Source organism: Convolutriloba macropyga, chromosome 14 (assembly GCF_964194025.1).
Source record: "Convolutriloba macropyga chromosome 14, txConMacr16.3, whole genome shotgun sequence".
Classification (NCBI taxonomy): Eukaryota; Metazoa; Xenacoelomorpha; order Acoela; family Convolutidae; genus Convolutriloba; species Convolutriloba macropyga.
Window position 1 is genome coordinate 5,296,050 of NC_134481.1, and position 12,661 is coordinate 5,308,710.

Consider the following 12,661-nt stretch of genomic DNA (forward strand, 5'->3'; position numbering starts at 1 on the left):
CTTGACAGAGAAATCCCGACCCGATGGAAACGCAGTTTTGATTTTTATAAAGAAGGAAAATCGTAGCTTTTTTGAGCATTGTACCAGTACTAAGTTTTGGCACAGTTAATTGCGGCACGAGAAATGGGCGTTTTAACTCTTATAGTAAATAAAAGTGCCATCTTTAAAGGTTATCAGGGCTACCAAAACATTAGCACTTTTTACTTTTTAAATCTCTGGAATCAAGTCCGTTTGGAAGTTTGAATGCATTGCGCATTTTTAGGGAAACATTATCTTTTTCAAAAAAATTTCAATGCAGAATACGGTTCAAAACTGTTCTAACGCTTCAGTACTGTTTTGTTTCAGAATATTTTTCTCACCAAAGATGGAACAGTCAAGCTCGGAGACTTTGGAATAGCCAGAGTTTTAAACAGCACTGGCGAACTAGCCAAGACTCTGATTGGAACCCCATACTACCTCTCACCTGAGATCTGTGAGAACAGACCCTACAACAACAAGAGTGATATTTGGGCAATGGGTTGTGTCTTGTACGAGTTGTGTACGTTAAAACACGCGTTTGATGCAGGAAATGTGAGAAATTTGGCAATGAAGATAATCAGAGGCACCTATCCGCCCGTTTCGTCTAAGTGAGTATTGTTTTCTTTTTAATTGCTCTGAAACGAAGTTTGTAGCAACTATATTAGTTCTGTCGGTCTTTTTTTAATGCGATTTTTCGCTTGACCGATTTTTCGTCGGACGCTTTTGACTTTTCGTCCTCAAAAACGGGATAAACAGGTAGCGCCCAGCGGGCATTAAGTGCTCTTAGAGCCTTTCAGCTCTGTTTCAGCTCAAACTGATTTGGAGACTTATACTTATGGTGTGAAGGGCGGTTCTTAGAGGTTGCAGACACCCCCACTGTTGACCCCCCCCCCCCCTATTGCCCCCACCCGCCACCACGCTGTTGCCCCCCCACCCCAGTTGCCCCCCTAATCAGCCCCCGGTGACCCCCCCCCCCCCTCCCATGGCTAGCTACTGTTGAACAAACGCTTGCTAAAAAACAAATTATACTATTTTCAAGCTTTTTGAAAATTTTTGACATTTTTTGTGTTTTATCAGCCGGAGGTGTCTAGGAACCTCCTTTAGGGTTTGATAATAGGTTTCTGCATTGTTTCTAGTGGTAATGGAATGGTTTCAACATTTTAACATCACGAATTTTAGCTATTTTTCGACAAAACGTGCAATTTTTTCAATTTTTTTGACATTTTTTCCTTATTCAGGTCTTTCCAGACCCAAGGGTAAGAAAACATCCTAAGGGCTTTGATAATAAGGTACTGACAAAATTTTAACGGTCACGGAATAGTTTTTCAACTTTTTAATGTCACAAATTTTTTGCAATTTTTTGATGAAACTTGCTTTTTTCAAGTTTTTTTGAAATTTTTTGTTGTTTGAAAAATGTTTTTTTTCAGGCCTAGAGCCGAGGAACCTCCTCTAGGGTTTGAATAGTTTATAGATTAAATGGAATGTCTTGCACAATTTTAACATCAGGAGCTTTAGCATAATTTTGATATTTTTTGCCATTTTTTTTCCAATTTAACATTTATAGTCATCATTCAGATTTTTTGAGCCTCAGGGGTCAAAAAAGCCTCCGTTGGAGTTTGATAATAATTACTGGAAAATTTTTAATGGTCATGGATTAATTTTCCAACTTTTTAATATCACAAGTTTAAGCCTTGTCCTTGTCCTTGTTCTTGTCCTTGTTCTTGTCCTTGTTCTTGTCCTTGTTCTTGTCCTTGTTCTTGTCCTTGTTCTTGTCCTTGTTCTTGTCCTTGTCCTTGTCCTTGTTCTTGTCCTTGTCCTTGTCAGGATTCGAAATTTTTTGTCATTTTTTAGGTTTCTCTAGCCTCAAGAACCACGGAATTTCCTCTAGGTTTTGATAATACGTTACTGCATAGTTTGCAGATGTAATGGATTGTTCTTCAAGATTTTAATATCACGAATTTAAGCATTTTTTTAATTGCAGTTTATTCATGTTTTTGATTTTTTTCCGGCAAAAGAGGCCCTGGGACCTCCTCCAATGATTGATAATAAGCTGCTGCATAGTTTCTAGAGTTAATGAGATTGTGATCAACATTTTTTGTGACTCCAGTTTTAGTAATATTTGGATAAAAATTAAACTTTTCAACTTTATGGAAAATTTCTATGTTCCAAGCGTATGGATCTCTGAGCCAGTGAAACTATTTTAGGCTTGAAACAGGGATACTAGATAGTCTCTTGACACAATGAAATGGTTCTTAAGATATTAATGTCTTGAGTTTTAGCAAGATTTGTTAAAATTTTTCAATATTTTTCAATATTTTATCCTTTTCTGAATTTAACGACCATTACTGGACAACGAAAATTTTCAAGTCTTGGAGATGGGTTACTTGACAGAACTTTCGAAACAAAAAATGGTTTTGATTTTTATTGCGAAGTCTAAAACTTTTAAAATTTGCCTTCAGTTTTTTCTATATGATTTATGTATTAACAAGGTTAGAAAACTAGAAATTGCAGTGTCGAATCCAGTCATGGAATATTTTCCTGTCTCCTTCTCTCTCTTTCGGTTGGGGTTCCTTTCCTTCTCTTTCTCGTTCACGTTTTATCTCTCTCACTCTCTCTCTCTCTCTCTCTCTCTCTCTCTCTTTTGTTAATTCCGCACTTCAGCTTCTGTTATGTGGCGTAATGTCACCATCTCTGATCCTCATTATCAATGAGTTGTTGTTGAAATGTTTTTTTTTTAATCATAATTGATCTAACAGGCACTTTTAGGAAACCGTTGTTAATTGCTCTCAAAAGCAATTTGTAGCAAATATTATATTCGTGTTTGTCTTTTATGCAATTTTTTGCTTGGCCGATTTTTCGTCTGACTCATTTGACTTTCGTATTCAGAAACGGGATAAAGAGGTAGCGCCCTGAGGTCACTAAATCGTGGCTAGCTAAATCGTGGTCACTAAAACGAAGCCAACCGCTCGCCGATCGTTTGAGAGCAATTCGCCTGACGTTAGTGGGTTATGTTTGTATTTTGAGTCCGGTTTCTCTATCGTATTTGAAAGAAGCAGTATAAATTCTAAACACTGGGGAATTTAGAACTAATCTGTTTGCAATTTAGAACTAATTGGCAAAAGGAAGCGGCCGTTTTTGAGCTTTCAAGAAATTAAAGATTTCGATGCTGAGGATAGAATTGATTATTTGGCTCGAGCTCGAAGTTTCTGATTGATAGTGAAACAAAAAGGAGCTGTTTTGATTCAACTGATACACAAATAGTTTATAAAGCTGATGAAAATTGATAACCCTATAAATCTATTATAATTAACAAGAAGCAAAAGGTAACCCTGTATCTAGATAAAATTATATACGCCAAGCAGGATTTAGCAAAAATAAAAAAAAAGCAGAATAATTTGCTCTGGCTTTAGTTTCCTGTGCTGGATTTTTTTGCTGTTACAATTTCAAAGCGTTTCGTACCATAGGCAGAAATAGAAAATATTGAAAAAAGTTGAGTTATCGTTTAGGTTTTCTATCCACATGAAAAACCTTGTGGCTGCAATGTTCAAAAAATCACCCCGTGATAGACCTGCTGTGAACACAATACTACGCATGCCATTTCTGACCACAAGAGTTGAAAAGTGGCTCCCGCCCGAATTGTTTAACAAAGAGTTTGCTCATACTATTTTGCATAAAGAGAATATCATGGGAGCTAAACCAATTGCAGCTTCACCCGCATCGCCAGCGCCAAAACTTGCGGAACCACCTTCCAGGCCTCAGTCGGCAGCCAAAGCACCATCTCGGCCGTCTTCTGCCGGATCCAGTTAGTGTTTTTTAACATGAAAATGTATTAAAGCAATAGGCGCTGATTGCCCCGACCCCACCCCGCACCCCTTAAAATTTAATCATCAATAATTGATATTTTTGACACTATATAAATTTTAGTGGCTAATACCAATAAATAAACAATTGCTATTAGTGAGAGAAGAACTTATGATTATTTTTCTTAGGCTGATGAAAAATCTGTCTTTGTTGGCAAGGAGGGGAGGGATTGGGTGTTTGAGAAAGTCTAGTTTGAAGGGGTCCTGAATAAGAACTATGAAAATGAGTGGGGTTTGCATTGAATCCAAAATCTTTTTTTGTACTTACTGATACCATATTATCGGTGCATAGATAGAAGCAATGTATCTTTGAAGTTGAAGCTTTACTGGTACTTTCTTATTGGTTTTCTTGTGTATGTCAATGTTTCAGATCCTCCCGTTGTTAATCCAAAGTATGATCCTGCAGCAATATATGGAAAGCCTCTGGTCAAACGCAATGTCAATGTTCCAAGGTAAGTAACTGCTTCTCCTTTTGAATTCCCTTTAGTGGTAATTGCTCTTTAAACAAAGTTTGCTGCTTGCAGCTTATCTGGTCGGTACGCTTGTCACTACCAACGCCAGTCATTTGAGAGCAATTCGTTCGAAATCAACTCGTTTGTCTGAACTTGTGATTGTTTTTAGAAAACAAGGAGAAATTTTGAGGCCGAGCGCTCTGCAACGAGCAGAAGACAAACGGAAGGCACTGGAGGCGGAGAATAAAAAACGTCTTTCGGATAAAGAGAAGGAAATCAATTCAAAAGCTAAGGCGAGTTCGTCTTGAATGCCACACAATTTTGAATTTTGAGCTCAATATTCAGGCTGTTAAGCTGATTTTAAATTTTGAGAGCCGTAACTGTCTATTTGTGTGAACCATTGTAGAAATGTTAGTTTGGATCATGCCGCTTTTTAGATGTGCATAGATTAAAAGCGTTCAGAAATTTCAAAACGGGGGGTCCGAAATTCTGAGATTTCGACATTAATTAATACTAGAATAAACATGACGTCTTTTTTTACTCGTTAAGTTTGGAAAAGTTTTGCTGCATTTTGCGAGTATAAACATAGATATGTCTTTGTCACGTAAAAGCACACACGAGAAAAATACGTGCAATAGCTAAGTTTTTAGTTAATTTCTTTTTACAGGCGTCCAGAATGAAAGAGGCCAGGGAAAACAGCTGGAAGGATTTACTGAGTGCCAATGACGACGAATCTTCCACGCCTGAAGAGAAGGTAATTGTGATTAGCTAATTAATCTCATTGATTTGTGATCTACGGCTTTGTTGCTTTTATAATTTTTATTACTTGACCGTAAAGATGTGTATATGCTACGCGTAAATGTACGATTGAACAAACTATTATCGTAAGCTTGTATGCTATACAATAATGAGAATGAATATAACTAGAGTTGTTCGTAATAGCATGTCAAGTATGATTTTTCAGGTAGTTTTCGAAAAAAGATGTTTGGTCAGCAGTTTGTGACCGTATGAATTGCAATTTTCTAGATGAAGTCAGATAGCTGTCGATGACAAGCATTGACAAACTGTTTTTCAGCACGAGTAAAATTTATATTAAAAAAATATTTTTGAGGGGTTCCAGAGCGGAAGTATTTGGCCAACTGGGCAAATAAGTATTGTTCTCGGAATTGTTGGTTCTCTTTCTGCGGAGTTTCTCCTTGCTGATGTTGGGGGTTTCAAAATCAGAGCACAAGCGTTACAAGTAGCCGCTCTTTCTTCATACTTCAGAGTTGTTTGGATCAACGTGAAGGAGATGATGGATGCCTCTCTGTTAAATTTTCTGCGTAGTTTCCTTTATCGTGCATTGTAAATCAATATTGGTCACATTCCCTCAGCTCCAGACCTGCGTGGTTTGCATTTTTTGGGCTCCTGTTGGTCTCTTGATTGATTGATTTTCCGTCTGACCATTTAACTTTTCGTCCTCAAAAACGAGATGAACTGGTAAAGGCGGAGAACATGAAGTTTGCGTTCTGTGCTCTTAGAGCTCTACTAGTTTCCACTGGCTATATGTGTACGTTTCACCAAAACTGCTGAGGATGTATAGTCTCATGATTTGGAGGTCCATTAAGGACAATTTCTGCATTATAAGTTGGTTGTTTGTATAATAGCCGCCCTCATCTTCTCAGCCGGCTATTATAGCGCTCCTATTTTTTACAATTCAAAGAATTTGAATTGTATTGGGGCGCTGTCTTTTTATAGCTGCGAAGCTGTAAGCTGAGCGTAGCTGTATTGCGGTGCTCTTCGTTTTTACAATCCAAGAAGTGGATTGTATTGGTGCTCTGTCTTTTTTTATTTTTGTAAGATGTTTTCACACCTGTTTTCATGACTTTGAGCTTTCAAAACGGGATAAACAGGTAAAGCTCAGCGGGCATCAAGTTTCATTAGAGGCCCGCTTTTAATAGTCCTTCAAGTACTCAGAGTGGTGACGCTACTGGGAAGGCCGTAATTCAAGGTTAAAAGGTCATTTTTGGGAGTTTTTGAGCCTAAAATAATGTATTTTTTTTTAGCTTTTTTTTGTCATTTTTTGGATTTTTTGTTAGACCAGTCTGAAATTGAGGTTTATTAAAGTTGATAAAAGTCCTTTGAAAGACGTGATTGCTTTTTACGGCCACTTTAAGCGCTATATCTATTGCTACCCCAAACATAAACACGGTAATTTATACTAATTTTTTCAAATTGTTTGAAAATTTTTGTCATTTGTTGAGTTGTTTCAGACTTTGATGTCAAAAAAGCTCCTCTGGGATTTAATAATAGGTTATTGCATAGTTTTTAGTGGTAATGAAGTGGTTTTAAACATTTTAACTTCATGAATTTTACCAATTTTTTTAAATCAAACTTGTTTTTTAAATTTTCTGAAATTTATTGTCATTATTCAAGTTTTCATCTTCTAGAAGCCTCATCTAGAGTTTGCTAACAGTTTACTGAAAATATTTTTGGCCATGGTATTCAATGTTATTCAACATTTTAATATCTTTTACCAATTTTTTTTGATAAAGTTGCAATTTTTTTCTTTAAATTTTGAAATTTTTATTCAGTGGCCAGGGAAGCTCCTATGGGGTTTGCTAGTATGTTACTACATAGTTTCTAGGGGCAATAAAATAGTTTCCATTTTTTAAATTTTGCATTATTAGGGAATTTTTTAGATAAAGCTTGCAATTTAAAATTTTCGATTGTTTTCAAATTTTTGGATTTTTTTGTGTTTCTCTGAGTTTAACTATCTTTACACGAAACTTTTTAAATAAAGTAGACGGTTTACAAAACAGAACTCTAGAGTCAAAAAAACGTTTTGACCTTTTTTATAGCCCTATTTCTGGAAATTTTCTTTAAAATTTCTCTTCTCAGTTTCTTGATGCATTTGTCATATTTGTCCAGTTTATCTACTTCAGTGGTAGATTCATCTCTTTCAAGGTTTCTGCGTGAGTTAATGAGTATTTTGAATTGTGTCATATATGGCCTTCAAGCTACAAACTTCAAGGGTTTTAGCAATGATCGTTTTTTTGGTTAGTTTGTTTGATTTTTTTTAGTTTCTCAACTTTTGAGATTTTGTCTTGTTGGCTGGGATTGTTCAATTGATCTGCTGGTCAGGTTCGTTAGGTCTGCCTTTCATTCATTTACTTGGATTGTATTTCAGGACTTGACATGCTTTGTTTTTTTGTTTCGTCGTCTGACGCCCTTTTTTCGTTTTACATTTGTTCACACAGCAAAGCTGAAAAAGTCGAATTTTCTGAATGACTTCTTCCTCTCCCTAACGGCATTTGCGCGCGTGACGTCATTTCTCACTCGCTTTAGCAAAAGTTTTTAGGTTATTTGCGTGATTAGAGTTTGATCATACGTGACTTACCTCACTCAATAAAATGACTTTTGCAATTTTAAAACTTAAGTTTGATTTGAATTTGTTTAAGGTCAAAGGAACTCATATATGCAGTAAAGGTCCCTTATAGGAGGCTTCTGTGGATAGAATTTTAGCAAGCTTTATTAAATTGTCGCTGAATGTTTTTTAGCCTAGTTTTATTGAGCGGCGTCGATTTTTTTTTTCAATTTAGATCTGTATCTGTTTCTATCTCTATTATATGGCACACAGGTCTATTTTTTCGCAGCTATTCCGGCAAACTGCCGGCTATGTTTTTTAAGATCTGTTCACACATTCTCATAGAAGCGAGTGGTTTTGCGGCGTGAAATTTTTTCGCTCTAAATTTAAAGTAGAGTGATAGAACGGTGTTTGAACAAAAATTCGCTTTCTCGCTAGTGGTTTTTTGTTCACGTGCGGCAATTTCACTTTTCTTTTTTACTATTTCGATTTTTTGGATCGGATTTTTTTTCTAAATGGTTTTCCCAATCCATTTATAGTCCATTCTAGGTCTAGTTTTCTGTTTAGCAATGAAAATTCTTTGAATTGTACGTCTGGAATTGTCCTGCTATGTTTTTTTTACTTCGTCGAACTTTTTTTCGCTTTACCCCTTTTGCCGCTTTTTGACATTTTGCGTGAAATCTTTTTTGACTTCTCTAGGCTAGTTTCACTCTTCTTTCATTCTGCTCAAAGTCCTTTTAAACAGCAGCTGCTCAGCAAAACAATTAAAAATGAAGAGAGTCAGTATAAAAAAATCAAAGTCAGAAATAGAGACGGGATAAACCCACAAAGCCCATTTTTAGATGCCCGGTACTTGAACTTTGTTCTCATAAGTTTTAGTTACTATCTGTAATGCTTATTGGTATTGATACTAGACCCTGTAGCCTCTCACTGAGAGAAGGGAGTATGTTCAACTAAGGAATGACATCAAAATAAATCGCACTTAAAAATGTTATTGTGCAAATGTCTATTTTTGTTGATATTTTCTTTGCTTTCAATCCCAATAGTTATGGGAATCAACGGCGGCTATTTTCCGGCAATCTGCCGGGTATGTTTTTTAATAGCAGCCCTCAGCCTCCCAGCGGCTAATATTTAGGTGCTCTCCTTTTTTTTACAATTCAAAGAATTTGAATTGTATTGGGACGCTGTCTTTTTTAAGATCGGTTCACACATTTTCATGATTTTTGGAGTCAAATTGCAGTGATGTTTGGAGTAGTCTCGCTAAAACAGGAAGTGGAGCGAAAAAGCGAGCGGTTTTGCGTCGTAATTTTTTTCTTTCGAAGTTTCAAGTAAAGTGAGAAGGTGGTGTTTGAATAAAATTTTGCTTTCTCACTAGTGTTTGTTTGTTCACATGCGGCATTTTGACATTGATTTTTACTGTTTTTTAAATGTTTTCATCTGATTTTTCTTCTAAATGGTTTTCTCAGTCCATTAACAGTCCTTGTAGGTTTAGTTTTTTGTTTAATCAATGAAAATTCTTTGAATTTTTCGTCAGGACTTGTCCTGCTAAGTTTCTTTTAAATTCGCTTTAACTATTGATCACGTGTTTCGTTTTACGTAATTTATGTTTTTCACATTTGACTTCTGACTTACTTCACTCGCTGTTTCAGTTGAAAGGATTTTAAATTCTTTTACGCATTGAGTTACACAATGTGGTGAATTCTGTCAAAGTCAAAAGAACAAATTCAAAAGAGACGGGATTAACCCCGGTCATTTAGTCATTGAGCATTAGATTATCAAAGTTCTTTAGTGTTTGCTTGCTGAAATTGATGTTAAGCCTAGTAGCTTTCAGTTTAGAAGCTGAATTAAATAAAATTTTAGAATCTAACTGAAGCTGCACGCCAAATTAGAACACTTTTTGACACTGAAAAGAACAGAAAAAAGTCGGTCAGTTTGCCTATTCTCTTTTTTCTGTTTCAATTCTCATGTGCATCAAGCGCGTCAACTGGGGCTATTTTCCTGCAATCTGCCGGCTATGTTTTTTTCATAGCATCAACATAATTTCAAAAACAGTGGTCTGCTTCAAAAGGAAGATTGAAATTGGCTGTAACAATCCTGAGAATTATCTGTCGTTAATAGCTCTCAAAAACGTTTCGTCAATGATTTTAGTCTAGCTGGCCGGCCTGTTTTTAATTTTTCATCTGACCAACTTTTTTATCTGACCAAGTTTTCTTTCTATCCATTTAAGAAGCAGGATGACCTCTGGTAAAGCCTGAGAGCACTAAATCAGTGCGGTTTTGTCCTTAAAAAAATCACTTTTGCACACGTATCAGTGTGCAGCCTCACTGAGCTTAAGCTTGCAACTGCCAAAGCCAACCTCTCGGCAGTTATTTAGCAATTCGTTGGACATTGTTGATTGTTGCATTGATTGCACAACTTTTTCGGTGTACCAAAAAAATCAAGATTTTCCAAACATCGGCATCCGCTTTCTGGGAGCTTTTTCGGTTCTGACCTGTAGGCTGATAATCCTGCTTCGCTGAATTTCACCTGCAGTACTATCAGTAATAGTGCATTGATTAGTTGATCCTGCATCTGTTCACACCTTCTCGTCATCGGATTCTATTCATTTATTAATAGCCGCCCTCATCTTCTCAGCCGGCTATTATAGCGCTCGTATTTTTTTTTACTTCGTCAAACTTTTTTTCGCTTTACCATTTTGCCGCTTTTTCGACATTTTGCGTGAAATCTTTTTGACTTCTCTAGGCGAGTTTCTCTCTTCTCTCATTCTGCTAAAAGTGAATTTGAACATCAGTTGCTAAGCAAAGCAATTCAAAATGAACAGAGTCGGTATAAAAAATTGAAGTCAGAAATAGAAACGGGATAAACCCATAAAGCCCAATTTTAGATGCCCGCTATTTGAACGTCGTTCCTATAAGTCTTAGTTACCACCTCTAATGCTTATTGGTGTTGATAGTAGCCCCTGTAGCCTCTCTCTAAGAAACAGAAGTATGTTCAACTACGAAATGCCATCAAAATAAATCGGACTTAAAAAATATTTTTGTACAAAAATCTTTTTTTTTCAATATCTTCTATTCGTTCAATCCCAATCATGCTTATTGGAATCAACGGCGGCTATTTTCCGGCAATCTGCCGGGTATGTTTATCTTGTCTCCTGATTTGCTGATTTTAAATGAGATAAAGAAAAAGTTGAAGCTTTCATTGGCATTTTTGTCCGTTTTTTTATCGACCCGTTGTTGAAGTTTTATGTAGCCGATGGGGATATTTTTGCTGAAGCTGATTTAATAACAAGGCTGTTATAATCGAAACACATTTTAATCATTGTGTACATCAATTTCAGCAAAACTGTAAATGCTCTCAAACAAAGTTTGTAGCCATTTTGTTTTACTCTTAAATTTTTTTGTGTAACAGCTTTTTAGCCTGACTAAAAAATTTCGTGACTTATAGTCCTGAAAACGGCATAAATGGGTAAAGTCCGGGGGAATTACATTGCTAAGTAGTTATCTATGAGCTTCAATTGTTCTATGTATGCGATTCAACGATTATGCTAAGTAGACAAATTCATGTTGTGAAGAGCAGTTTTTGAGTTTTGGGCGTTATTGTGCTATCTTTTAAGTCATCTATGTTTGTCATCTGGTGTTATTTCAGCCTGTTGATCGAGTGAGGGACCATTACGAAGAGTACTTGGCAGATATGAGAAAGCGAAGAGCGATTCCAGACACGTGAGTAATATGAATTGCGTATAGTCGGTCAAATAGCTTCCTTTCTTTGCCTTCTATCGTGAATTTTTAAGTAAAAGCTCAAGATTAACTAGCTTCAAGTTTAATTAGATTTTAATTGAATTTAACGAAAGTTAAAGGGTGTATACCAAACAGCATCCCTTTTCCCCTTCTATTGTGAATTTAGAGTAAAAACTCAAGATTGAGTAGCTTAAAGTTAATTGAATTTAATTGAAAGAAGTTAATTGAAAAAAAAAGTTAATGGCCGTTGACTTCAAATAGTATTAAGAAATCGAGTGAAAGTTTGTGAACATAAAAAATGTCGATTAGGCGAAGAACCCGAACAGTGATCGTGTTAATTAAAAAGTTGAAGAAAAATTGTTCAACCGGTTAACATTCTTGGAGTTATTCCGAGAGCTAAATGTTAAAAGCTTATTAGTTAGATTACAGATACCATTATTGAATATTACATGGTTTTAATGCGATAAATTTTCTGTATATTTTCATTTGTTAAAAACGTGAAATTATTAAGTACTAGAAAAATTAAACTAGTAGGCAATGCGACGTCGCAATTTTTGAGTTTCCGTTCTGCTTTCAGAAATCAAGACTGGCCTGACGGTGGAGCTATAAAGCGTGTCATTCACAAGCCGAACGATCCGGTTAGCGTCAAAAGGGAACCATCATCGCCGGCAGCAGGTGCGCCACAAGAGGACAGGTGGAAACAGGATCCAATGGTTCGGGGTGGCGGTGATGCGAAAGATCAGAATTTGGTAGCAAGGATTATAAAAGAGAACAACGAAGCTGCCGCTGCGAGAGACGCGGCTGACAGGTTAGACATTTCAGCGAGTTGATGTCACTTGTTTTGATAAAAATTGTTATTGCTCTCGAGAAGATTTGACATCTTTTTGGGATGAAAAAAAATTGTCTTTTTCATCGACTTTTTTGTCTAAAACAGTTCTTTGTCTGAAAGTTTTTTTCAGTTTTTTAAATGAAGGATTTGAGTTTCATTTAACTTGTTACTCCTCTCAAAGATGTGACCTATCTTTTTGGGATATAAATGGTCGTTTTGAGCGACTTTTTGTTCAAAAACTTACAGCTTTTAAAAGATTTTTAAATGAGGGACTTGAGTTCATTGCTCTCAAACGAAATTTGCTGCAATTATAGTAGTCCTGTGGTCTTTTTTAATGCGATTCTTCTTACTATACTCTAAGCATGCAATTCAACTAAACTTAGCTGTTGTGGAGACATATATTCTTGGTGTGACTGGAG

General features: G+C 36.2%; 2 protein-coding genes across 3 annotated transcripts in view; both read left to right on the forward strand.

The window, feature by feature from the left end:
• The window catches only part of LOC142353417 (mitotic checkpoint protein BUB3-like), a 405,546-nt gene that overhangs the window by 277,506 nt on the left and 115,379 nt on the right, over window positions 1–12,661 (forward strand). The gene's annotated exons all lie outside the window — the stretch shown is intronic.
• Window positions 1–12,661, forward strand: part of LOC142353392 (uncharacterized) — a 70,155-nt gene that overhangs the window by 30,620 nt on the left and 26,874 nt on the right. For both annotated transcript variants that reach the window (XM_075405622.1, XM_075405623.1), the window contains exons 3-9: window positions 346–626; window positions 3,525–3,820; window positions 4,249–4,330; window positions 4,500–4,623; window positions 4,998–5,084; window positions 11,322–11,395; window positions 11,991–12,221. In XM_075405622.1, coding sequence (XP_075261737.1) covers window positions 346–626; window positions 3,525–3,820; window positions 4,249–4,330; window positions 4,500–4,623; window positions 4,998–5,084; window positions 11,322–11,395; window positions 11,991–12,221 — 1,175 coding nt within the window. The remainder of the gene's footprint in view (window positions 1–345; window positions 627–3,524; window positions 3,821–4,248; window positions 4,331–4,499; window positions 4,624–4,997; window positions 5,085–11,321; window positions 11,396–11,990; window positions 12,222–12,661) is intronic.